This window comes from Notolabrus celidotus, chromosome 2 (genome assembly GCF_009762535.1).
Source record: "Notolabrus celidotus isolate fNotCel1 chromosome 2, fNotCel1.pri, whole genome shotgun sequence".
NCBI lineage: Eukaryota > Metazoa > Chordata > Actinopteri > Labriformes > Labridae > Notolabrus > Notolabrus celidotus.
Genome location: NC_048273.1, coordinates 19,571,616 through 19,598,226, shown reverse-complemented (window position 1 = coordinate 19,598,226; position 26,611 = coordinate 19,571,616). Strand labels below are relative to the sequence as shown.

Genomic DNA, 26,611 nt, shown 5'->3' with positions numbered 1-26,611 from the left:
AATCAAATGCAACACAATGTGCTTTACAGCGATTGAAAAACAAGAAAGAAGCAGAAATAAAACAATGACAAGACATAGTAGGGGGAAATAAGAATTACAAAAATTATAAAAAATAATGTTAAAATAAAATTAAAATAAAAAAGAGACTAATGCACACCAACCATAAAATATGTATAATGAAATAAGTTAAAGCATCAAAATTAAGAATACAAATACATTTGAGATACCCTGCAGCTTACTACAAAACCCGGGTCATAATTAGGTTCTCAAATGCAACACATCATGTCAAACGCACTGCACTCTGGGTATTGGAGTTTAGTGTAGACTTTCATAACCCAGAGCTCTAAGCACCGTCGATATCAAAAAACGACATTTCCCATGATGCCCTTGTCCTTTCGGAGAACTACACGCCCCTTAACGTGCAACTTCTTGACGCACACTGATAGCAGCACGTAGGTACAAGTCCTGATAATGTTTGGAGTCAGTAGAACTGCCTAAGGCCAAGACGCACTGAGGAAATACCTAGTTAATCATCCAAATGGCCACCATAGTCTTATGTTCAGTTAACAAAACGGCCCAGACTACCACAAGAAGATGTTTATTTGCACATTTTAAGGGTCTTGCCAGAGCAGGAGAGTCCGCTCACAGCCCGTCGCTGACTTCACTTCCGCGAACGAGATGGTCCAGAGGAACCAGCATACGGTTCATGTCCCATGGGACCACGGGCAGGACCGCAGGAACCAGGAGGGGAGCCCTGGCGCTCACTGGAGCCGCGGCATTGACAGCTGCAGCGGCGGTAGCAGGGGTTCTGGCCAATGCCAACCACCTCCAGCGTGCTGAAATGGCATCGAAGGTGTCCCCAGCTGTGGAGAGAGAGCAGGAGGGGGACATCTTGGAGAGATGCCGGGGGTTCATGTCTGCTCCGGTGACCGAGGTCGCTCTGCTGCAGGAGAGGAAAGGGGAGATGAGTACGAGGATGGAGATGCTGATCATGGAGACGCAGGCCGATTTCTGTAAAGCACTGCAGGAGGTGGATGGTGGGACGTTCAAGGTGGACAGATGGCAGAGGAAGGAAGGTGAGGAAGGTCGAAATTGCCGTTCATCCTTACTATAACGATCATTAGATTTTAAAGATATTTTTGAATCAGCATGCTGCATGTTTGTGTGCTAAAACATCATGATGGTTCAGCTCCCCAGTACATCTCTGACTTGCTCACAGTGTATAACCCGACCAGGATCCTTTGGTCAGCAGGTGGAAGTCTTTTAAATGTACCCAGAGTCAGATCAACGTCTGGTGAAGGGGCCTTTAGTTACTGTGGTCCATCTTTTTGGAACAAACTGCCTGTAGACCTCAGGTCCTTAACAACTGTGCTGTGTCTGATGTATGTTGGGTGTATCAATTGTTTTTCTGTTTTTATTTATTCTATTTGGAGAAATGTTTTTATTTAATTTTTATTCTCCATGTAGAGCACATTGGACTTACATGTAATGAAATGTGCTTTATAAATAAAATTGCTATAGCTATTGCTATGATCACATTTGCAAGCAATAAGCTCAGCAGTAAACAGGCTGAGAGACCATACTGTTAAGAAACAAGACATTACGTGCATTTCGACCAAGAGTTCCGGGGTCTTTTAGCCCCCGGAACTACTTTCCCCGGAACTAAAAGGTTCCTTTGCCCCCATTGTTGTCTGCGTTTCGACCGCGGGCTGAAGTCCTGGGTAGTTTGTGCAAATCAGGCGAGTGACGTATGGAGAAAAAAAATTATAGTAAATAACATTTTGGAATTTTAATAAAAAAACTAAACCAGTATGCATTCCCAGGATCTCCCTCTGTGTTTCAACAACTGTGTAAACTCCACAAACACCGTTACGTGCAACCGAAAGTCCCAGGACCTTTGAAAAGTTCTACCCCCCAAGCAGGAGCTTTTCAGGGGGCAGATTATCTACCCCTGAACCAAATTTAGACCCTGGTTCCTCCAGTCGAAAATCACGTAGTTCAGGGGTTAAGTTCCTGCGGGGGAAAAACGCCTGTTGAATCACCTCTCACTCACTCAAATGTTGTATGTGCTTTTGTGTGTTTGTCAGGTGGCGGAGGAATCAGCTGTGTGATGCAGGATGGGAAGGTGTTTGAGAAGGCCGGTGTCAATGTGTCAGTAGTGTTTGGACACCTGACTGAAGAGGCTGCCAAGCAGATGAGGAGCAGAGGGAAAGTCCTCAAAGGGAAAGATGGTAGGTCGTGGTGTACAGCTTTTAAATCGAGGTGCGATAAGCCACATTCAGAGTAATGTTTCATTGATAACGTTTCATGCCTCTTAGGTAAGCTGCCGTTTTGTGCCATGGGTGTGAGCTCTGTCATCCACCCTAAGAACCCCCACATCCCCACCGTGCACTTCAACTACAGATACTTCGAGATTGAAGAGGAAGATGGTGAGGTTGCTACTCTGTCGTCAGCAGTTGCGTCTTGGTGTCAGTGACACTATTGAGTCCATGAATGAATGATACCCCTTGTTTCTCTCTTCAAGGCTCTAAGCAGTGGTGGTTTGGCGGAGGCACAGACCTGACTCCCATTTATGTCAATGAAGAAGATGCATTTCACTTCCACAACACCCTGAAGGAAGCCTGCGACAAACACCACTCGCAGTACTACCCTGACTTTAAGAAATGGTACTATCTTACTCTAGAGTAATCCTGCATTCATGAAACCTCACATTGGTATTCACTTCTCCAAATAGTTGCATGCACTTCAGCACGTACGCATTTGTGGGTCAGATTTCTGCGTATTAGTGTGTGAGGATTACAATGGGTGTATCCTTACTGTAAGGCAGTGATAAGGGAAAGCCTTTGCCTTAAATCTGCAGTTACAGAAAGACCGTTGAGTCAGTGAAGGACCACCGTGGATATGACTGACTGGGTGTGGTTTATCCAGTGAGAATCATATTGAAGTGAACTTTGAAATAAATACTTTGGTCTTTGGTAAAGACAGGCAAGTTATTCCCTCCTGCTTACAGACTTAGTGCTATACTAACATTAGCCAACTATGTGCTGACTTTAGCCTGAACACATGTTGATAAATTTAGTAACTGTCTCTTTATAGATGTGCTGACTTATATTTAGTTCTGTCTCTTCTCATAAATTATCTCGAACAAACAGCTATTGAAATTCAGCTGTGCTTTAACCTTGCTGAAATAATACAACTGTCAAAGCTTTTTTTTTTAATCTCTTTTATTGGGTTTTTTCTATTTCCAAATACAAATTGCAAAAGTCTGAGACATTATTATCCATGCCTCAAACTTACACACAAAAAAACTGAATAATGTATAAATAAAAACCAAAAGATATACAAAACATAAGTAAAATAAAATACCAACACAATAACATAAACAACAATACAACAATACAACTTGGAGGATGTCAAGTGCCCTAGATTTTGCTAAGTTATTATTTTTCCATGGGGTTGTTTTTCTTATAGTGGTCTATAAACAGCTGCCATATTGAGTAAAACCTATTTATCCTTCCTCTCAGGGTGAATTTTATTTTCTCTAACTGCAAATGTTTCATTACATTATTTGAAGCATTTATTTTTAATGAGTACTATTGAATTAATTTATCGTTCATGTAAATAGGTGTGAGATGCAGGATTAAAATGTTCCTTCTATAAAACCTGAAGGTGCAAGCTATTGCCTTGTGACGGGTTGTTGCTTTAGGCCAAAAAAACAATGAGTTCATGTATTTGAGGTCACTTGTGCATTTTATTTTTTTATTTTTTAACCATTTACATACTTGATCAGGTTGCTCCCTCCTCTGTCTTTCAACATGACCTCATGGGAAAACTGATTGATTTTCTTGACTAATTCTTTTGATATTTTAAGGTGTGACAGATATTTCTACATCCGTCACAGAGGAGAGACTCGAGGTATAGGAGGGATCTTCTTTGATGATCTGGATTCTCCAAGTCAGGAGGATGCGTTCAGCTTTGTAAAAAGTTGTGCCCGCACTGTGGTGCCCTGTTACCTACCCATTGTATACAAACACCTAAACGACCCCTGCACTGAAGAGGAGAAGGACTGGCAGCAGGTGCGAAGAGGAAGGTGAGTGACGACAAACACAAAAGGACCAGTGCTAGTTTATGAATATCTCCAAGTATTAGAGTAGAGTAGTAGTTAGAGACTGTTACACTTAATCATAAACAGTAGCTATTTATGACAGCTCTGTGTAACATAACATTACTGCCTTTTAAAACAGCCAAATCAAACTATTACAGCCTACTTATAAAATGTGATTCATCACCCTAAATGTTAGGTTTTAATAAAAGGACACCATGACATCCCTTAATGAGATGCAGAGTCATTTCTGAAAAAGACTTTATGCACAGTAGGTGTGATTCAAAGCTGGCACAGATCCTGGCAGAGTCTCTTCCTCAGCAGGGAGTCGCCTTGTAAAAGACAACACAGAGAATGAGCTTTAAAGCTAGTTAATGAACGGGAAGGGATGACAGTGAGCTGGAAACTTAGGCAGGGACTGGATGGGTGAGTCAGGGAGAAAAGAAGCTGGACTACACCCTGGGTGAGTTCCATCATTATGAAACACTAACATTTATCAACTATTTAATTGGCTGAAAGTGCACATTTAGCTGAACTGCCCTTTTGGTCAGTGAATGCATCGTGCAAGACAGACAGCCAGTAAAGATGGACAAAGATGATTTTGATTGGTTACTTTTAGCACCCAAAAGGTTCATTTTAGATTTAGATCTCATTTTACACAAGCATATAAATGCATCAAATTGAAAGTCTTTATTTCAACAAAAAGAGGAACTAATTACATCCGCTTTCCAAGAAGCCAAGATTACTGCTTTGGATTTTTTTTCTCCAGATTTCTTGTCACAAGTTTGTCATAAATATAGTGAATTTTTGTATCTCTTGTAAGCTCTGTGTGTTTATGTTGCAGGTATGTTGAGTTTAACCTGGTGTATGACAGGGGTGTGAAGTTCGGCTTGGCTACGCCCGGCTCCAGAATTGAGAGCATCCTCATGTCTCTCCCCCTCACTGCAAGGTAAGAAAATAGCGCACTTAAGCAGCATTCAGCCCTCTGCTCCTGTGTGACAGTAGTCAGCTATCTGTGTTGCCTGGTAACTAACTCACCTGTCATCCTCAGGTGGGAGTACATGCACGAGCCTGCCAAAGGTACCCGAGAGGCAAAGATGCTGGAGGTGCTACAAAACCCCAAGGAGTGGGTGTGAGAGCGGTGTTTATAGGTTTACATGTCAATACGGACAACCAGGAAGTAGTCTTTGTTGTGATTAATAATGGTGTGACCTGTTGGACAAGATCAGCAGCAGTGAACACTCTGTTTACCAAAATAATACAAAGTTGCTTTGCACATGCGTTGTTAATTTTTTTTTCTGATCAACCTCGGTACTTATCTCTCTGCTCTATTTGCTTTTATTATGTGAAAGCTGCCTTGTTGACATTTAATTACACTGGGATTGCTTTTCATTTCGGTGTTTTTAAATTTGATGACTAAGCTTTGTGCCACTCCTCAGTGCATGGCCGTCTAAAACAAGACCAAAAACTCTAAGTATTGTGACAAGTTGCTATTATTGTACTTGCTTTTAGGTCATAATCCTATTGTGAAGTCCCACCAGCGAGAAGTGTTTGTGTTAAACACTTGATGTGTGGGTTTTTTTCTATGTTGTGCCTGACCTTAATAAGGCCTGCTCTCAGCTGGAGCTCTCCTCTGCTCTTATAAAGCACTGAAAGTGAAAAGGGAAAAACTGAGCCACTGTTTGTACGTTTGTATGCCACTACTTGTATGAAACCTGAATAAATCTTGATATTTGAATGCTTGCTCATAACAATGAGTTATTTTTGACAATCCAGGCTGAATAATAGTATTACTGACAATAAAGACTTCATTACCGTTGCTGTTGGTCATTCCTTTGTGGTTAATGATTCATTCACTGGTTTGTTTGAACAGCAGACAAAGACATAACTTGTGTTTTGGATCATGTTCCATGGAGAGGATGAAAGTGACTCACAGGGCAGGTGGCACATTACATGAGGAAGAAACCTGAAAAGATAATGCAGCTTGGAATGTTGTGAAAATGTGGTGCCAACAACTCTGATACTTATTTTCCACATCAAACAGCCTTTAAACAAATTGTTCCACTCCAAATGAAATTCTTAAGCTCCAGCGTTTTAAACGACTGAACTTTTGTTGCATTCCTTATTAGTACTGCTTCATTTGTTCTGCACAACTTTACACATTTATCTGTAATTCATCATGAAAGGCTATAAAGAGGAACTTTTGGTTTGCATTGATTTTGGCACCCCTGGTGGGCTGATTTCATGTACATCTATCAGTAATTTGACTTCTGAAAACATCACCAATTGACCATCTGTGCCATAGGAAATTTAGAAGGCTGTTTTTTTTCAGCACGTAGTTCATCACTGACACTCTGCAGCATCAGTCAGACATTAAATAACTGCATTGAAAAAATTAATGTGCAAACTTATGTTCTCATATTCTTTTATAGCTCATGTAGAGGCATCGGTATACATTTCAGTGCTTTATTACCAGCAAAAAAAATCCTCAGAAGAGCTTAAATGTACCCTTGAATCTTTTCAATTTAATGTCTGTAGTCTGATTAAGCTCAGCACTGGATCAGGTGTTGGTAAAATGGATCCACCACGTCTTGTAGGTCAGGGCTTCCCAAACTTTTCAGCCTGTGACCCCAAAATATAAGTGCCAAAGTCTCACAACCCCCAAAATATTAGTGCCAAAGACTTGCGACCCGCACTGTACTTCAAAGTGATTTAATCCGGCTTAATTTAGCTGGTCTGCAGAAAATTAGCATACCTATATGAGCATGTGGCTGTGTTTCCTGTGCCGTTATGAATTAACTTAGTGCTACTGATGCTTTTGATAATTAATTGTTCACTAACCCCAAACTTAGGAGTCATCTGACAAAAAGAAAGGCAGAAAACTCATTAATTTTTAAGGTTTTATTTCAATGTTAGCTACTATTTTTGTCCATATTTTTTACTACAATGGGTAAAATTGACTATTTTTAAATAACTTAAAAAAAACAAAAACATTCTGAAATACATCTCACGACCCCCCATTTTTGTTAAGCGACCCCCCCAGGGGGTCCCAGCCCACACTTTGGGAACCCCTGTTGTAGGTGAAGGACAGTAAGGGAAGTTTTCATGCCCAAGAAAACTTTTCCTACTCTGCAGCACAATAAAAATGAGGAAACTTGTAGCATATTTTTAATGTTTTATTACAAATTAATTCAAGCTTTTGCACATATCAAGGATTTATAACAAGTTCCCTTGCATTTAATGTTAAAGAACCTTTGTTTGATAAGGCGTTGTAAAAAAAAAAAAAAAAGGGGAACTCTGCAAGTAACAGTACAACAAGTGACCCAACCAAAATGGCTCCCTCTGCCAGCACAACTCGGTTAAAGGTCATAGCAAGTGCTGAGGTTCACAGGTCAACTTACAAAGAAGTCAAAGATAATAGTCAGTGCTCAGAGTGTGTGAGGTGCAGACAAACACATGTTACATTTATCAGTATTCACAGACGTTAGACAGATATATTTGGTTTTCAGAGTGTATGCAGCAACGTTGCATAAAGAGTATGAGCACTTCTCAGAGGATTACAGTGACATCATTACGGTCTAGAGTGATGTGGACGATGTTAAACCAAACCTGTCCTAGTTTTCATCCGACAGCTCATTTTGAGCTCAACACAAAGTGCCTTCATTTAGCCACATCCTACAGAATAGTTATGCTAGTGTCGATGCATTCACTGCACGCCTCTGCAGTAATAAAACAATCTCACTTTATCTCACCGTCATACATACAGACTATACATGTTTATATACAGAAACATCACACATGCTAAACATGATCTCTGTCCATAGTGACGTTAAATACAGAATCTCTTCTCTATGACAACTTTTTCCATGAAGCTTCAGTCTCTATTGCTCTCTGTCCCACAATCCTGTGCAGCGCAACACACAATATATATTTATGGTGAAGCTGCAAACCTATTCAAAGAATCATGTGTGTACTATTAGTAGAGACTCTGTAGTCACATCCCAACATGGTTACATTTGATTCAAGGGGGAAAAGGTTTGGGACAAACATTCACAGTAAAAGCAGGCTCTGAGCAGCTCAGGGGTGAGTGTGGACCAGTGAGCACTGACTGGCACCAGTGTTCAATAGAACACCAGGTGTCCTGGCCAAGCTACATGCATTACGAAATATACACAAATATGACACATACACAAAACACGTGTCAGCACCTCCCTTTATGACCGATAGCCTTGTCTTCATTTTGGAACATTTTGGAAAGGAAATCATTCCCAAGTGTATTCTGAAGTTGTGGAGTGATGCTTTCATTTGGCAACTTGAACATCAAAACCTGAATCAATTCAAAACTCATGAATCAAAAATGGCTTATGTAACTGATACTAATGTGATTTGGTCACATAATAAATCCAATCTCAATCAGATTTAATTGACTTGCTTCTGTAGCCAGATCATTCACTACGTACGCACGAGTCTCAAGCTCCACAAAACCCTGGACAGCCTTTGACATTATTTCACAGTTATTATTTGATGCTGTTTCTGAATCTTGCAAAACATTTTTTTTTGCAGAACTATGCAATATACAAAAGTCAGTGCACACAACAGGGTTCGAAACAAATGGTCCTAAGAGTAGGAGAACCATCTGTTATTGGACCATTTAGTCTAAAGAATTGGCACAAACTTTCAGTAAAGCATCACTCCAACCCCATTTATACACTTTTAGAATAATCTGCATCAAGTTAATCAGACTTCTTTGTCTTAAGGTCACATGCATCATTTGTTATGTCCACCAAGATAAATGATTTGCTACAGTGTGACAGCAAAGATGCAACTTGAGTAAAATCAGCAGAGGTGTTGCTTGGTTTTGGTATTGCATTATCATTTGCTCCTTCCTGCTGTCACTTCACCTCAATGAGAAAAGGTTAGTGCAAATTTCAACAGCCTTGGCTCTGGCAAACATTGCATTAGTCCACTGAGCACACAGTTAATAGAGTTTGTGTTGAATGGGGAAGGCTGGTGATACCACAGCAGTGGCTCTGCTTAATGATTGTAAGTTCTTAGTGTAGGTTAGGGCTTTTGTTGGGCTGGTAGTGAGAGACAGGTTTACTTCCCATGGGGACCGTTGCCACTGGAAGAGCTGTTGTTGACGATATCCTCGTACTGTGGAGGAGGCTCTGTCTCTATTTGGACATCTGCATGGCCCACAGCCTCCTCGTATGACGGCGGCGGGTCCCCAGCACTTCCTCTCCCTGATGTGATCTCAGAGCCTGGATAAGCTGGGCTGCTGTGGACGCTGAGTTCTGATTGGTCACCATGGTGGTAATCCCTCCCCCAATGGTCCATAGAGACCACTGACAGGACGTGGTCGTGATGTGAATGTCCAATGCTGGGGCTGCGCTGCGAGCGCTTACGAGAATGGCAGCGCCACACGGTGATGGCTACCGCGGCGATGATGAGCACGACCAGCAGCAATGGCACGATCAAGTAGAGAGAGTGGACTCCACCCACCACCGTCTCCAGACCTCCAGCTGGACTGCTCTCCCGAACATACTCCTCCCAGAAGCGTCTCTGCAGCCAATCAGGAGAAAGACACACATTTGATCAGAATCAACACAGACGTCAAACTGCAAAGTGAAACATTGTTAACACTGTGGCACAAAAGTGTTCTAAAACAGAGTCACAGGGTGCACAGTGTCCACTGCACGACACACTTTATCTGGATTACTACCACACAAAGGCAGCACGCAACAACTCCAGAACAAAGAGTGACCAGATGAGTGTGACTTTGCCCCCTGGCCTCTCACAATAGTTTTACAAATACACCCCCTCTCTCGTAAGCACTCGGCTGTTCTTCCTGCCGATAATCATCACTTCCTGAAAAAACACCCACATTCCAAAAGCTGCCACTCTTGACATTTGATTTCACTACTGGACACACAAACCAAACTAAAAAGCATTTTGGAGGAATATAACTGATTTATTTCTACAGTAGAACACTGGTACGAGTTACTCTGCAGCAGTGATCATGATTTGTGGATTTTAGCTAGGGCTGTGTTCAGAGGTTACCAACCAGTCAGCTACAGGTCATAAAAATAATAAATTAGATTGATTGTACTGCCCTGCTTTAGATTGTGTTCTTGCTTGTAATTTTTTATTTACATGACCTTACAAGCTACAGTAAATTTTTGTCTTACTAGTCATAGGTCAACTTGGAAATCTGGTGAATAAACTGAAGTTGTATGTGCAAGATGTGAGTGGCCTTGAGTGTCCCAATCAACATGCTGTAGGTTCTTTAATGTGCCTCCTGCATCCGTTCAGCCAAAGACAGGAGGAATTGCAGGTCTGCATCCACTACTCCCTCACCGTCTTCTCGTCGTTCTCAAAAGCCTCGCGGGCCTCCTCATAGGTGCAGATCTCCTCGCGGCATTCCCTCTGGATGTTACCCTGCTTCATCTCCTCCAACAAGAAGTTGGCCCTGCGCAGCCGTCGCAGCACAGAATGGGCCGCGTCTGCCGGCAGGAACACTGACAGGCAGACACAAGAAGGGGAAAATTATGTACAATTAAGAGATGCATGACAAAAAAAACTGCATGCTTTAAGATAGCAAGATGAGACATGAAAAAAGAAAGGAGAGTCAGTGAGAGGAACAGCATGGAGGAGGAAGCAGAGAGGGGGGGGGGAGCAAAGAGAGAGTATTGAAGAAGAGAGGAGTGAGGCAGATGGAGGAAAAGAGGATAGACATGCTGAAAAAAAGCCAAAAAAAAAGGGAGAGGGAGCGAGGTGGGGAGTGAAACAAAGGCTGCAGAGCAGAGCTGAGCGCTGTCCAAAGCCCACATTTCTGCATAAAAACAAAAGGTCCTTTGATTTAGGCATCCATCCCTGCGCCACATAAGAGAAACTGGAGGAATGAACTTAGCGAGACAGAGTAGCCCTCTGTTTCACACACCCTAACATAAACTCTCTAACTGGAACTGCTCATAAAATGCCACAGCATGCCCTGAGAATGTCTGATGTGCAAACTATTTAACAAGTAATGGCGGCTGTCAGTGTGAGTCATAAATCCAGGGATTTGAACAGTTCAAGACTTAAAAAGCACAACAAACATAAATATAAGGGCAAAATGCTGGAAAACGGGAAGCTCCCTCAGGAAAGAATGGTTATTGTTTGCTATAGAAGGCAGAAAAACCTGAAGAGTGACATTCCACTGTGTAAATTGTTTGACAAACAGTGTTAAACAATAGAAAAAGAAAGCAGAAATTTGAGGAGAGTTACTAAAGGGATCTGAAAGTGAGGACAATTCATTTAAATTCTGCTGCATTTGATGTAAAGTGTCAAATAAACTCACCACTCCCCATGATTCCCGCAGGTCTGTTTTGGGTGATTTATCTGTTGAAAAGCAAACACATATTAACATTCAGCTTTGAACCTGCTTATACATGAGTCACACAATACTTAGCAAATACTCCTCTTAAGGATTACGCATAGCCTTTATCCTTTTTGCAAACATAAATAGCATAATCTCATTTTAGGGACAAGATTCATACATGTCATGGGAGTCTGAAAAAGGCAATGTCAATACAGTATATGACTGCCAATACAGGATATCATCATTTTAAAAAGGAATACATAGAGCTGAAGAGGAGCACGGCTGAATGAAAACATCATCTGACACACTTGGAAGAAACCAGGGATTCAATGTCACAACAGAATGATGAGTAAAAAGTTTGTTGACATGTCAAGATATGAGTGAGCTATAAATGTAGGACATCCTTGACCACACTGACAGTGACCAATGGCGGCTGCTGGTCACTCACACATGGATGTGTTTCGGGAATCCTGCTCGTAGCTTCCCAGAATAGATCTCAAGCGGCGGAAGCATCACAAACAAAGCGCCGCCGCCCCGTTATACGGAAAACCAGAGGGAATAAACACCGATTGAGCAACACAGTAATGTTATGGCTGCTGAAGGAACAGTCTTGTCTGTATTAGAAAGGTTCTGTGAAGCTGGTTATTGCTCCATGTATTGACACCCGGTGATGATTTGTAGGACCAGGAGCGCCTTCAGTAACGGATGCGATTTAACAAGCCACACATGATTCCCGGAACAGAGGTCACAAGAAGGACCACCGCTACCCACTAAAGGTATTTAGGTCAATCTTAAAAGAGAAGGGAGAACTTTAAGAGAACTGCTCACCTTTTTTCGGCCCCAAAATGCGCATAGGCAATCCCTCCTCGTCTTCTCCGCTGCCCTCAAGTGTTGCTATGCATGTTGCGCATGCGTAGAACTGTGTTTGCGGACAGTAATCCCATGAACTGCCTCTACCTCTGAATTAAAGGGACAGTCCAGAGATAAATACAAACTAAGAAACACATCTATTCATGCTCAATTTGACTTAATAAATCTCCTTATGATATTGTGAAACTCTTGAGTATAATGAAAGCAAGATAATTCAGTCTTTTCAATTAAATAATCTAAGTGCTTAAGGATAACTTAACCCATTGTTACCTCACATTAAAGGCATTCACATTTTTTTTACTGCTGCATAAACACTAAAATCAAAAGTATTACACAATTATCAAAACCTTACACTCAAGGAGCAAAACATCGGCCCAGGTTTGCACCACTATAAGCACAATGTCAGCCTCACACTTTTGCAAAACAAAACACACAGTGATTTGCAAAACACTAAACACACTTGTATACATAAGACACAGAAGTATATCATGATGTCACTTCCTTGCAATTCCAAAGCACTGCCTGTCACATTACCACATCTATGAGCCAATAGGTTAAACACAGCCATCAGGTGAGCAAACACACGATTGCTTAATTGTAGATACACTAATCAGGTTTAAGCACTATAAAAATGCACTAGGTGAGTTCACCTGTAGTATTTCATGTTTGTCGGATATTTGCTGAGCTTACAGTGTTATGCACACTACTGTATTAGCATGAAAACAGGGACATGTTTTGTTGTGATTCTCCATGTTGACATGTTGACTGATTTGGGTATATAGAGAGAAATTCATTTTTTTTCCGACTGCATTATCACTAAAATCAAAAGTATTACACAATTATCAAAACCTTACACTCAAGGAGCAAAAGATCGGCCCTGATTTAAACCACTTTAAGCACAATGTCAGCCTCACACAGTGATTTGCAAAACAGTAAACACATTTGTATACTTTAGACACAGAAGTATATCATGATGTCACTTCTTTGCAAATCCAAAGCACTGACTGTCAAATTACCACACCTATAAGCCAATAGGTTAGACACAGACAGGTGTGCAAACACACGATTGCTTAATTGTATATACACCAATCAGGTTTAAGCACTATAAAAATGCAGCAGGTGAGTTCACTTGTCTTCAACTGGATACAGTATTTCATGTTTGTCTGATATTTGCTGAGCTTACAGTGTTATGCACACTACTGTAGTAGCATGAAAACTGGGACATGTTTTGTTGTGACTCTCCTTATTGACATGTTGACTGATTTGGGTATATAGAGAGAAATAAATTATATTTTCATCAGTCTGCAGCGTTGGTCTTGTGTAGTGTTTGGTGAATTTATTGTATATTTGCACTTTCTCTGTGTACTTCACTTACAGTACTCTTATCACTGAGCAAAGAATTGCTAAAAGTGTTTTAGGTTAGCAACAGTAGTGTGTAACTGGTTCAAACAGAATTAGGTTGTATGAAATGTGTGTGTTTCATATGGTAACAAAATCTGGTATTGATAAATTAGTGTAAAGTTTTTTACAAGAGTGTTTCATTTTGCAAAGGATCTGATGTGTTCTGCTACTTGTGTGTGTGGTTGAATGAACTGTGTTTAGTGTTTTGACAAAATGGGCCCTGTTTTCAAAATCGTGTTTAAGCAATTGAAAAAGAACTGTAATGGAAAAAGTAGCTACCGCTCATAGTTGTCTTTTTCGACCATCAGAAGTTCCTCTTGATTTTCTGCTAGCCGTAAAAACTGTACACATCATAACACCAGTTAAAATGCCAGCATATTTCATAAACTTAAAAAAAAACTCCAGTGTCCTTTTCAAGATCTAATGTTGTGCATAATTCCACAAAATTGAATTTCTGTTTGGTTCAAATTTGATCCCCTTTTTATGTGATTGAACTAAGATAAACTTGTGTTTTCTCCTGATTGGAATGCAAAAATATATTAGGGAATCTTGTCTCATGTTAATTGTGATCATAAATTGTGGATATTTTAACTGCAACAAAATATTTTGTCATTTACAGATTTAGTTCAGTGGATTTACCGAGGATTGTGGCCAATTGTCTCTCAGATTATCATCTGTCTTTCAAGACCTGTAAGGGTTGTAATTTGCATAACCACCCATTCGCCATACACAATCCCTCACATAGACAAAACCTTTATGACATGATAACATTGATAGTTTATCCATTTTGAGGTGTTTTCTTTAAATTTCTCATTACTGATTTTAATGTATACATTTTTCATGTCACCCTAATCATCTGGGGTGCAAGGTTGCCCAATTTGACTCAGAGGATGAGACATAGTTATATTTTGCTTTGCACACTTTATAACTTCTTAATGCCTATAGTGAACTAAGATGTGTCCAGAAACATCTTAGCTGATAAATTACATTCAGTGCTGATTAGTTAAATTGTGAGACTAGGAACATATGTATTGTGTACATGATGTATTACAGTCATGATCTGTAATCAGCTGTAATGATGTAGAAAGACTCTGCTGCCAGGAACAGCTGACCTTCCCTCATTCAACTCAAAGACACACACACACACACACACACACACAACCCCAGCGTGAAAGACAGATTTTACTCATATAATCTTTTAATAGCAACACAAATTTATTCATTAGCTGAAAAAATATTTTCTGCCACAAGCCAGTAACCTTTGGCTTTAACACATTTACAAGGAGTTTAACACAGAAATTAATGTTGCATTTCTCTTCACATGTAACCATGAACTTAATTTTCCTCCAAAATCTCTTGTTTGCACGTGTGTGTGTGTGTGTGTGTGTGTGTGTGTGTGTGTGTGTGTGTGTGTGTGTGTGTGTGTGTGTGTGTGTGTGTGTGTGTGTGTGTGCGTGTGTGTGTGTGTGTGTTAATCAATATGAACTAATTCTGAGATTCTTCCCTGGGGACAAAGGATTAGTGAAGTTCAATTAGGAAAAAAATGAGCAGTGTAAGCTTCCCTCAGCAATGTGTGTGTGTGTGTGTGTGTGTGTGTGTGTGTGTGTGTGTGTGTGTGTGTGTGTTTGCAAGACTGACAGAAAATAAGGTGTTGCACAAAGTGCTACCTGAAGAGATAGAGGAGTGATAGATAAGTGAGGTTCAGTCTGTTGCAAGAGGAAAGCAATGATGTATCTAAAGGAATACACTAAGATGAATGTTAACCCACAGTCTATGTCCTTCCATGAAGTAAAATGGTAAACTACTGGTCTATTCACAGACTTTTCTTTTATCTGGATGTTTAACCACATGATGGCAGCTCTATCTGGTGCCAGTATATATCTCAGGATACAGCTGGAAACTTCTTAAACACTATTCACAGCTTTGATGTAAAGACTTGCATTTATAGTGTTTTGGTCTCTACAACACGGAGACAAAGACTCTCATTGTACCATTAACCTTGTGATCAAAAGTAAGATGTATTGAGATAAAGCTAGTAAATATGTGCAGGGTTTGTATCTGCGTGTGTGTAGAGTGTGTGCATTTATGATCATCATGAAGACATCTCATGATGTGTCTGGGTGAAATATTATGTTCAAAAGAAAAATGCCTTTGAGTAGTGTCTGTACTTCAGTTCATGATTTTATCTCCATGAATAGTTTTGAAAATCAAAGACAATGGTACTGTAGTAAAGGCATTTGTTAAGCTTTAAAAGTCAAGACCATGCTGAATGCTTCGCTGTTTTGGTAAATGCTTGCAAGAAATCTTTTGGGAGCCAAATGTTTGAAAAAGATAAGTGCAGTATTGTTGCATAATGTCTGGGGTTTGTTGAACTGTGTTGAAAGTTGTAGCATCAGCTCCTCTGCTTATTGGAACCCAATTAAAAAGTTGATTATGAAGCATTTTTGTGATCCACTTCCTTTTTGTGTAAATCTGGTCAGTTGTCAGGGAGCATAATTACATTAGAACTCTAACGATCAATAAAAAGCCACAAAGATTTCTGCATGTTTGCTCTTTTACACAAAAAGTGTATGAAAGTAGCAAAGAACATTGAAAAAAACCCTAATAGATACTTGTAAGTGAGCACATTGTCGGGACTATTGACACACATGGTTTGTACCAATCTGCCAGATCATCGTCGGCAGATATTTTCCCTGTTGACAGGCACCTGCCCAGCAGCAAATAATGTGCTTGAGCTCTCGTTGACGTTCAGTCAGGAAGACTAAATTCTGCATGCTGATTCATTGTTTGTTTGTCAGTTGCATCCACTCCTCCAATGCTCACTCATTTTTTTTTTCCTGTAGTCATCAGCTGTTCTCCTAACCTGGTCACATCTATCCAGTCGCATTGCAACACACCCTCATAGTTAGCCAATCCTATCCCTGCTGTCTTTACAAAATATGTTTTTTTGTCTTACTCCAGTTAATCTAATCATTTTAACGTGGGGCCCTCCACCTCCCTCTCCAGTCTTCATCTCATTAGCCTCAGATGACATCATCAGCTAACACCTACACCACGAGGGTCTGGACTCCATTGGGTAATAGAGCTAACTGCAACTCAGGGCAGAGACCTTCTGATCACATGTAGAGTTCAAGAGCCAAAGAGACTCTGACAGTGACTGTATCCAACGTTATCTCTGTAAAATAAATATTATCTTTCATTCATTAACTTGTCTCTGCCGATATATGAAATATGCTGAACCTCACAGGTCATTTTTTAAAAAAACACAAAGAATTTGAAACAAATATTTCTATGGGAATCGGCTTCGCTAAATTGTTGAATAAAACATTGCAATCAGTATCTGCACTGATTTTCATGATCAGTGCATCGCTGATTTTCAAACAAAAAAGTCCTCATTCTATTAATGAATAAAAAGTGAATAACTATTAAAAAGATGAGATCTAAAGTCACAATTGTTGATTAAAGTTTAAATGCAAGATAAAAAGTAAGCTCTATGGGATATACGAGTTAGAATAATGAGAGGAAAATATAATTGGGATTCGAAAGTGTTAGAATCATGTAAAGAAAGTGTGAGGTGTCAATCAGTTAGACATTTTTAAAAAAGCAGTTGGACAAGGCCTGAACATTCATGAGCTGGATCAAAGAATTTTAACTCTAATTCTGCGTGAAAAACTTCAACACAACAGAAGCATGTCTCATCAGAAATGTATTACTGGGCCCATTCACAGATTTCACTCTCACTGAGTCTTTATCACAGATTCTGTAGTACATCTGTCTCCTTCACCAGTTAACTCTTTATTCTGTGTCTGAATGTATGATGGTTAAAGATGCACTTGTCATATTGGCATATGGAATTATGCACACGCAGCATGCCTTACTGTCTATGGAGGAAGTCCATGCAGATTTAGGTCTTTATAAATGTAGAGCAGCATGCCTCTGGTGCTGATGCAGGTCTGGTTGTCTGCTCAGTGGATGGTTTCTACATGCCATGGACTTAACACTTTTGTCACAATACATATTTGTTTGATGTCAGATCTTTTTTTACTTAGTAATCTTTGTTTAATTGTATCATTTTTATTCTGCATGTCCTTGTATATGTGCAAAATTGTTCATTTTTTCTGAAAAACTGTATTAAATTTAAAAAAGCAACAAATTCTAAGTAAGTAAAAAGATAAATGATTGAATAAATAACTTAACAAATAAATAAATAGAACGTCAACAAAGTCATACCAGCAATTATAAAACATTATAAATTTGAGATGAATGTGAGATTATTGTGAAAATCATGGGGTCGTTTACTTTGCCAATTGTAATCATGATTTTCTCTTTTTCATATCTACAAATTTAATCACACAATTCTGACATTTAATATTATGTTTATGACTTTTGATCTAATATTTTCTGTTTTCTCAATATGCCATATCCTTTTTTCTTCACATCGACTATTGTTATTTGTGGACTAATTTTGACTTTTCCCATGTCCATGGTCATTATATGAGAGAGAGAGAGAGAGAGAGAGAGAGAGAGAGAGAGAGAGAGAGAGAGAGAGAGGTGCTGTATGAATGAGAAGTTTAGGCACTAGGACCCAGCAGGTGCAGCTCTCTGTCACTTCAGTGATCTGCCGCTCTCTGGTCCGCACAGCGCTGGTCCTCAGTAGCGGCAGCAGCAGCGGCTCCGCGCGGCTCCCCATCCTGCTTCACCCAGCACGGGCACGAGCTGGGGAGGACTATAACCACTTAGGCTTCACCTGAATCTTTTTGTGGATTTAAGGAACAAGTTAGTCCTCGCCAAGAAAACATACGCATGTTTTTCTTATTCTTTTTCCAGTGTCTGTAAATGTGTGGGATACTTTAGTCATGGCTTCATCCGTGAGCGGCACAGAGGAGGTCCGAGTCTCGACGCTGACTCCGCTGAAGTTGGTGGGACTGGTGTGCGTGTTTCTCGCTTTGTGCTTGGATGTCGGAGCCCTACTGAGCCCGGCGTGGGTCACGGCTGATGATCAGTACTACCTGTCCATGTGGGAGTCCTGCTGGAAGCCCGTCAGCTCCGCGGTCTGGTCCTGCAACAGCACACTTGCCACCGGTGAGACAGACGCTCATGTTGCCCGTAAACACGCTCACTTATCCGGGCTGATGGGGTGATGCGCCGACATGTTGTTTTGGAAGTTTTAATCCAGTCGGGTGTTGTAGTTCAGGGATGTTTCATGGCAGAATTCGGGGTGCAGACAGATTCCCACATTCATATTCAAATGAGGGATAACAAAGAGTCCCTGCAGACAGAGCTCTGCTGAACCAATCTGTTCAGTGGGTGACAATTATAAAACATCACCCAGGAGAGTGCTAAATGTTAATTACTTTATAATTAGCTATTGCCTTGTTAATTTAAACTGCAGAACTTTTCCACATGTAATAAGATAGTGAACAATATGCTACTCATACTGCTGCTCTCAAAGTGGGAGATAATTAGATAAAAAAAAAGTTTGTCCTTGAGCTTCAGAGTGTGATGAATAAGACACCTTTTTCTGGTTTTCTGGCTAACTTTGTTTTTGAAACATTTGCCCAGTACACCACTGAATGATGTGGGAATTCTGCCTCGCCAGGAGCGGTCCAGCTGGGGTTTCATTAGGCCTTTTGTTGCTCACAAAATGAGCCTTTGTGTGGGTTTCTTCACCGGCCAAGGAGCGAGGGCAACTCAGAGCAGAGAGCTCCCCAGAGATCCAGATGCCTGCAGATTAGTAACCAGGGAGACAAGTGAAGCACTCCAGAAATGCAGTTTTTTTTTAGGAGGGAAACTTCCTGATGGAATCCCCATGAAGGTTTTTTTTTCTTTCTGGAAGTATTTCATTTTTCCAGCCATTCAGTGTCAGGGAAAATGGGAATCAGGATGGAGTGCAAAGTAGGTTTACGCATACATGGAATTTATCTTGGTTCTTTATGGTGCATTTCAGTCAACAGAAAATAGGAGACAAATTGAAAAGCATCACTTCTACTGCAGAGAAACTTAATTATGATAAAAGAACAGCGTAAATATGAATGTATTAAAAGAAAGGAAGGGGGTTGAGAATAAGTCACTTTCATTTCGATTAACAGTTCTAACAATAAACAAAAACTATTTTAGGACAGTATTTGTCCATCTTTTGTTGCAGAGACCTAATATTACCCCCCAAATCCCTGAAATTCAGAAGCTTGAGAGACTTACACATTTTCAGACCAGTTTGTGTTACTGCTCTCAAGAAAGACTAAATAACAGAAATTGAGTCCTGGACAAGAACACATGCATTACTTAAGACCTGACTGAGTTTATCTCTGCAGGATTTTTATCATCCTATGTCTTTTATCTCTAATGTGAAAATGTAAACTTTGGGTAATACTTGTAGGCACAAACCTTTCTTCATTTTGTTTGTGTATTTTCACATATTCAGTAGAACTACTTTCCTTCCTGAAGCCTCTTTCCTCTGTCCTCTTCCCATGTGCTTTTTCATGAATTGTGTTTTTGTTAGTCTGACAAACTGTTTTCTTTCTGTCTGCGGGATGAGTAACTGCAGGTCATGCTGGCCCCAGTCCTCCTCTGTCAGCGTAGACAAAGTGCACTTTGGTGCCATATAAAGACATACAGTCTCCGTGTCAGCTCTCTGCTCTCAGCAGCAGCAGCAGCAGCAGCAGCAGCAGCAGCATACCACAGTAAATGCACACAGCAAACTTCCCATTTCCTCAGGCTTGTGCTTGGCTTGGCTTATTGATTCGAATCCCAGTAATCAGTTTCTACCCCTCCCTTCGTCAGCCCCCCAATATTTCCTCAGTGTCATGCTCTGGGCATTAAATAAATCCTGTTAGTTTGAAACACCAGCTGGCTACTCAGATGTTTTCAGCTTTTTTCTCCAAGGTCTGCATGTGTGTGTTTGTTTGTCTGGAAAACATTGAAGACAAAGAAAGAAAAATGGCTTTGTTACATGCTCATGAAGTGTAAAATATACGCAGATTGTAACTCTTCTTCTCTTTTAGTTTCCCGCCCTTTCACACGCACGCTTAAGCAGGGGGTCAAAGGTCAAGCATAGGAGATAAAGACCTGACACAGGACCAAGAATGTGGAACGGTCTTGCAAGAGAAGTGTGTGTGTGGATGCCGTGTTGGTGTGATATGAAGGGGACGAATGTGGAGCCAGTGTGTGAGCAAGTCAGTCAGACACCTCAGTGGTAAAAGGATATTTATAATGAAATTCATTAACAGTCATATGTTTAGATGACTGTCTTGAGTGCCTGTAGACCCTGTCATTTTGAACCAGGGACCTCTGCTTGACTTCCTGCTTCTTAAACTTCTCCATCCTGCTGCCCTGAGAGAGTGAGATGAGTGTGTGTGACAGCCAGAGAGACACTAGAGGCTCCTCTGTGACACAGATCTTCCACCATTGTCTCCGACAAAGGAACAGACTTGGGGGCCCAGAAGGATTTTTTCGATTAGCACCTCGGCACTCCCTGACATGCACATAATTAATGCTCAGATTGGATCTTGTCTACTGTATCTCCTTTTCCATCTGTCATCATGCAGGGCTTGAATTAATACTTTGGCGCTGCCTGTTCGTCAAAGCCTTTAAGCGCTCCGACTCTGGCTGCGTTTCTTGTGCGGGGAGTCGGTTCCAAATCTGAAATGCATCCTGCTGTTTCACCGGGGCACTGATAAGGCTTTTGCTTGGAGACTGCCTGGGCTGAAACTGACCCAGAGAGGATATCTTACCCACGATGAGCTCTGACAACTGCAGGTCAATTCGCTTTGGCCCATTTCTAAGAGGAGGCAGAGAAAGTGAAGGGGTCAGTCTTTAAGAAGAGGTGGGGGGGGGGGGGGGGGGGGGGGGGGGCTTGGTGTTGTGCAAGCTTGGGGCTTGAGGGAGCTGGTGCTCTGCTTTTTGTGGGCTCTTTCCAACATCCTGTGGTGACAGGGCCCATTTTTTAAACTCTCAATCCTGAGCCATATTTGGTCAAAAGAAGTTGATGTTTGTTTATATTTGAGCTGCTTGGCCCCTGAAATAAAGTTCCCCTCCAACAAGAGTGGGAACTGTATTTTAAGCAGCTTATCCTCCTTCACTTTCTCTCCGAAGGAGAATGTTTTAATGATTTTCTGCCTCAATAGAGAGGAAATATTCTTGGCACTGCTTCATCTTTTTTATTTCCTGGGCTCTATTATAGACAATACCGTGTACAATATTGAAAAAGACATCACATATTCTTACTTTAAGTCCCTCAGTTTGAGCTTTGCCTCCAAATATTGAATCACTTATTCAGAGCTCAATCCCCTTAATGCTTTGATGTTATTTTTTTCAACCTCTGCAGTTTAAATTATTTCCTCCCGTGTAATCAAATGCCTCATCATAATATCCTCTGCCTGTTTACATGTTGACCTCCTGTTTCCGTGAGCACACACTAAGGCTATGAAAGAGACCTTTAAACTCCAAACAATAACAGAATTTGTCTCAACAGCCTTCAGTTATTGTCCCATGACAAATTAAAGTTTAAGAACTGATTTTCTAAAACAAATCTGTTTTTTTTCCACAAAGAAAACAAAAATCATGTGTTTCTTTTCTTGACAAACATAAGTTGTTCGGTTTGATTCCAATTTGGCATTGCAGCCGAGATAGGGGTAGGAGGTGGGATAACAACACTTGTTATTTTCAGTTGAGCATTTGCAAGTAAACCTGGGTGAAATGCTGAGAAGGCTGCTGAGCTGGCATCAGCCGATACAGAGGGATACTCATTATCTGAGTCACCTCACAGAATGCTTTTCCTGCTGCTCTGGGATCGGTTAATGAGGCGCTGAAATCCGCACATATGTAGCCAGGCTTGTGTACGTCAGTTTGTTTCTTGTAAGCCAGAAACTGCTGTGCTTGGTCTGGAGTTTATTCACTGCATGGTTCACATTCTTCTCTTGCCACTGGTCCCCAATGACTCGCATCAAACATTATGAGCCATCGCCAGCCTCAGAATATTCACGAGGAATTGTTTCAGCCCCTGAACCACAGATATTTTGTGTTTACACTGCGGTAATTTACCACAATCTCCAGTGGGTGGAAATGTTTTTCTACAGTTTGAGATTGAGCGTGACCAATGTGGCCTGTGACCTGTTCTGCTGCCTGACTCTTTCACTTTTCCCCCTCCTTTTCATCTACCCACCTTCCTCCTCCTCCCACTGTCAACAGCTCAGACACGGCTCTCCAGAGTAACCTCATTTTAGCTACCTATGTCACTCTCTATCTCAGTGTGATTTCATGCCTTTCCTCCCTCACCCCACTCCTTCTCTGTGTATGTGTGTGTGTTTGTCCCAGACTGGCAGATCGCCACGCTGGCCCTGCTGTTGGGGGGAGCGGCCCTCACCCTGCTCTCCTTCCTTGTGGCCATGATCTCCCTGTGCTTCAGCTCCAGGAGTCGCTGTTACAAGCCTGTGGCTGTCATGCTGTTCTCTGCAGGTAGGTGAATAGAAAAACAAGTCAGAGTTGATGGAGGAAAGAACAAAAAACACAAATAAATGACTTTCAGGCTTCCAAACAGATTAATGTTCACTTGAGTTGTTTTGATACTGAAACTCATACCAGTCCCAGAATCAACCTCTAATACTTGGTACTATCAGAAAGTCATAGTCAAAGCAGGGATTTGATACTATAACCATTTAGCCACAAAAAGCAACTGCTTTTAGGTGAATTGTTTGACAGTAATAAACAACATGTTGATGCTAGCAAAGGATGTAACTTTGGTCAAAGATAGTAAAATGTCTGTTATCCCTGTTTATTTACTTCATCACATCGAGGAGTACCCAGTCTCCACCACAGACTGTATAATAATGGATGACATGACTGTTCCCAAAAAGTGAAGCCATAACATATGGAGTTGTCTCGACTGGCTGGCTGCAGTATTGATCACAAACTTCACCTCCTGCATTTTTACAGATGGAACATAAGTCAACCTATAAATACAAAATACAAGCCAAATCATTTTTCTCACACTTTTTTTCTGTATTTACATTTATTTATCATCATGCTGATTTATTCCCCAATATTCACTTTTCTGAGAATTTAGCTTTCATTAGAGATACAGTACATAAGAAGCTGTCCTGCTTAGGCCTAGGCTGACCTAAGGGATATTCCCCTTTTTAAGGGTAACTTAAATAGATGACCCATTCTGGTTGGAATTGCCATCACTTTTGGGATCTTTACATGCAGTCAACACTATTAACTTACAATCAAGTCTTGGTATTGAGGTTAGTATCAGCAAGGTAAAATTACACTGAAACATCTCCAATGTCCATGTTAGGATATCTGTCATGGTAATAACCACCAAGGCTTAAAATATATCGTTATTACCACTTTGAATATGATATTAGTGACCCTTAGAGTGCTTTGGATCTTCCCTAAATCTTGGCCATTCCTCACATATTTATCAGATTGATTTTGATATTAAGACCCTCCCTCCTTTCTTCTTTTCTTCCACAGTGGTGCTCCAGGTTTGCAGCTTGGTCCTGTTCCCCATCAAGTTTATAGAGACCGTCAGCCTGAGGGTGTACCATGAGTTTAACTGGGGCTACGGCCTGGCCTGGGGATCCACCATCTTCTCTTTTGGAGGAGCCATCCTCTACTGCCTCAACCCCAAAAACTATGAAGACTACTACTAAATAAAGAAGACGCATCAAGGCTCTGCTCTACCCAGGGTCATCTCAGTAGTACAAACTTTCTATCCGTTATACAGTGCACAACCAGAGAATCATAATAAAAGATATAAGCAAAGCTTACCATTCATTTCAGGACTGGAACCTTTGATACTGTGAATTTATTGACTCAGACAATCTTCACTTATCTGGACTGAAACCTGGGATCTTTTTTAGCAACAAACTGTTTTCAAAAGAAATCCAAAGCAGGCTGTTTAGCACAGAGAGCATGTCACCTCCCAGATATGCCTGCGTCCCCTTTAAGTGAACCTCCAGTAGGTCTTAGTTTGGGCAGAGAATCTGAAGAGAACAGATGGATTCACTGACCCCTTACCAGGACAAAATGATGGAAAAAGTAACCAATCGGAGCAGAGGGCGAAAAGAACAATGTGAACGCGGACAAATCAGGAAGTTGTCGAATCTAGGGAGGACAAAAATCCCATTGAAGTGACATCCTGACGATGACAAAGCAAGGAAGTGTGACAGGCTACTTCTCCCCAGAGATGCATTACATCTGGAACTTGGCCTTGCCCTCTTCCTGCTGCCAAGAGGAATACATTGTTAAATAAGTCATGAAGATCCGAAGGACTGTCCCACTTTTGCTATTTTCGATTTCTGAAAGGGTCTGAGATGGTGATGATAAACAGAAACTACCTAAGACAGCAAAGCATTCTACAGCCATCTTCTAAATAATAACATACTGGTGAGAGGAATATGAGTTGGTAATAAATAGCACAGTGTAAGTCACATGTAAGAAGTGGCTACAATTGTAAACCTGCAGTATACCCCAAATTATACCTACACTTTGATTGAATGAAATGTTGTATTATATGTATGTACAGCATAAAGTCATATTCATTACAAGACCAGTGGTGGGGTGGGGGGGAGATGGCAAATGACCATGTCTGCTGTCGAGTGTGCACCCATGCCTGCATGATCATACCACCCAGCATGTGCTCGCACACCACCCCATGTGATGCCTCCTTATCTCCTCCATCTGTAGGAAACAGGAAAGCTCTCAGTAGAAAAAGAATACAAAAGTAGATTTTTCTGTTTCAGTTAGGGAGACGCTGTAGCAGAATATCTTTGTAGCCACTGAAAAATTCAGTGAAATAGTTCCTGAATAAGGTTCCCAACGAAGCACTTCAAGAGATGTGCTGTGCATGAGTAATGTTATTAGGACTGACTGGACCGCTCATGAAGAGAAAATTGAGAGTTTTGAACCTGAAAGAAGTAGGGATGCACCGATCCTACTTTTACCGATCCGATACCGATATCTGGGCTTTGGTATCTGCCGATACCGATACTAGCCGATCCGATCCTGGTATTGATTTAACAATCTCTATTCCTTAATGTGAGGATAGAATCATGTTTTGGCAACTTCAGGCTTTTCTGACTTGATGGTGAACTGTACCTGGGTTCCAAGTGCTAAACCAGAGGCTGGAATCCCTTAATTTCTAGGATCCGGAACAATTAAATCCAAAAACCTGTCTGCTTTTTCACACTTTGAATCCATTAATAGGAGGTTTCTTCCTTCTTTGAAGTAGGCTACAGCTCACGTAAACTTCCTCCTTTGGGCTCCCATTAAACTTTTCAGTGCAACTGCCATCCGTCAAAACATGAGCAATGCGCATGTTACAAGTCTCCAGTGGAGTTGTTAGCAAAAGAAGCATGACATGCACCTAAACTGCAGAGCCTCTGTAGTTATCCTCCATCATGCTCCACCGGGCAAAAATGCACAGACCGGCCGGCGCTGATGAGGTAGGAGACACACATGGCTGTTGTAAAGACTGAAATGCATAGAACTGAGATGCTTAGATCTGCCGTATTGATTGGCACTATATATCGACCCCTTGTCACCGATATCCGATCTAGCTTTTTGAGCCCAATCTAGCCGATATCCGATACCAGGATCGGATCGGTGCATCCCGAGAAAGAAGAGTTGCGAGTCACAAGAAGATGGGACTTGTGGTTGCAGAAGACCAACTGTGGTTAGAACTCTTCCTAATTATTTCTTTGGATGGTCAGAAACTCCCAGTGTCTACTTCATCCCTCTCTTGATGAATTAGAGAACGTGAGTGTGTGCATGCCATTTCCATTTGCTGCTGAGTTTATTATGATTCCCACTGGTTTGATAACTAATATAATAAACATGTACTGAATGAACATACACGAACGAGCATGTTTTTTTTG

At 41.0% G+C, this 26,611-nt stretch overlaps 3 protein-coding genes across 4 annotated transcripts; 2 read left to right on the top strand and 1 right to left on the bottom strand.

Moving 5' to 3' along the window:
* The first annotated feature begins 405 nt into the window (after nt 1-405).
* Nucleotides 406-5,921, top strand: cpox (coproporphyrinogen oxidase). Its single transcript, XM_034675716.1, has 7 exons — nt 406-1,076; nt 2,088-2,231; nt 2,319-2,429; nt 2,525-2,666; nt 3,872-4,090; nt 4,947-5,051; nt 5,154-5,921. Exons 1-7 carry the CDS (start codon nt 539-541, stop codon nt 5,236-5,238), a joined length of 1,344 nt encoding a protein of 447 aa, XP_034531607.1. The 5' UTR covers nt 406-538; the 3' UTR covers nt 5,239-5,921.
* Nucleotides 5,922-7,264: 1,343 nt separating this feature from the next.
* prrg1 (proline rich Gla (G-carboxyglutamic acid) 1) lies at nt 7,265-12,389 on the bottom strand. Its single transcript, XM_034703166.1, has 4 exons — nt 12,291-12,389; nt 11,442-11,482; nt 10,460-10,620; nt 7,265-9,664 (listed from the first exon to the last, which is right to left on the bottom strand). Exons 2-4 carry the CDS (start codon nt 11,449-11,451, stop codon nt 9,200-9,202), a joined length of 636 nt encoding a protein of 211 aa, XP_034559057.1. The 5' UTR covers nt 11,452-11,482; nt 12,291-12,389; the 3' UTR covers nt 7,265-9,199.
* Nucleotides 11,990-26,588, top strand: tmem47 (transmembrane protein 47). Of its 2 annotated transcripts, XM_034703181.1 has the most exons (4): nt 11,990-12,238; nt 18,561-18,815; nt 23,046-23,186; nt 24,207-26,588. In XM_034703181.1, the coding sequence occupies exons 2-4, from the start codon at nt 18,590-18,592 to the stop codon at nt 24,383-24,385; spliced, it is 546 nt and encodes a 181-aa protein (XP_034559072.1). In that variant the 5' UTR covers nt 11,990-12,238; nt 18,561-18,589; the 3' UTR covers nt 24,386-26,588. The 2 variants fall into 2 exon arrangements, with proteins under 2 accessions (XP_034559072.1, XP_034559067.1); XM_034703176.1 differs by lacking the exon at nt 11,990-12,238 and having other exon boundaries at nt 18,375-18,815.
* The last annotated feature ends 23 nt before the right edge of the window (nt 26,589-26,611 follow it).

Coding starts and splice junctions, on each gene's coding strand:
- prrg1 (XM_034703166.1), bottom strand. Junction 9,665..10,459: donor TTGAGAACGACGAGAAGACG/GTGAGGGAGTAG, acceptor GATTGGCTGCAG/AGACGCTTCTGGGAGGAGTA.
- cpox (XM_034675716.1), top strand. CDS start 539: ATGGCCACCATAGTCTTATGTTCAGTTAACAAAACGGCCCAGACTACC. Junction 4,091..4,946: donor CAGCAGGTGCGAAGAGGAAG/GTGAGTGACGAC, acceptor TTTATGTTGCAG/GTATGTTGAGTTTAACCTGG. Junction 5,052..5,153: donor TCTCTCCCCCTCACTGCAAG/GTAAGAAAATAG, acceptor TGTCATCCTCAG/GTGGGAGTACATGCACGAGC.
- tmem47 (XM_034703181.1), top strand. CDS start 18,590: ATGGCTTCATCCGTGAGCGGCACAGAGGAGGTCCGAGTCTCGACGCTG. Junction 18,816..23,045: donor CAACAGCACACTTGCCACCG/GTGAGACAGACG, acceptor TGTTTGTCCCAG/ACTGGCAGATCGCCACGCTG. Junction 23,187..24,206: donor TGTCATGCTGTTCTCTGCAG/GTAGGTGAATAG, acceptor TTTCTTCCACAG/TGGTGCTCCAGGTTTGCAGC.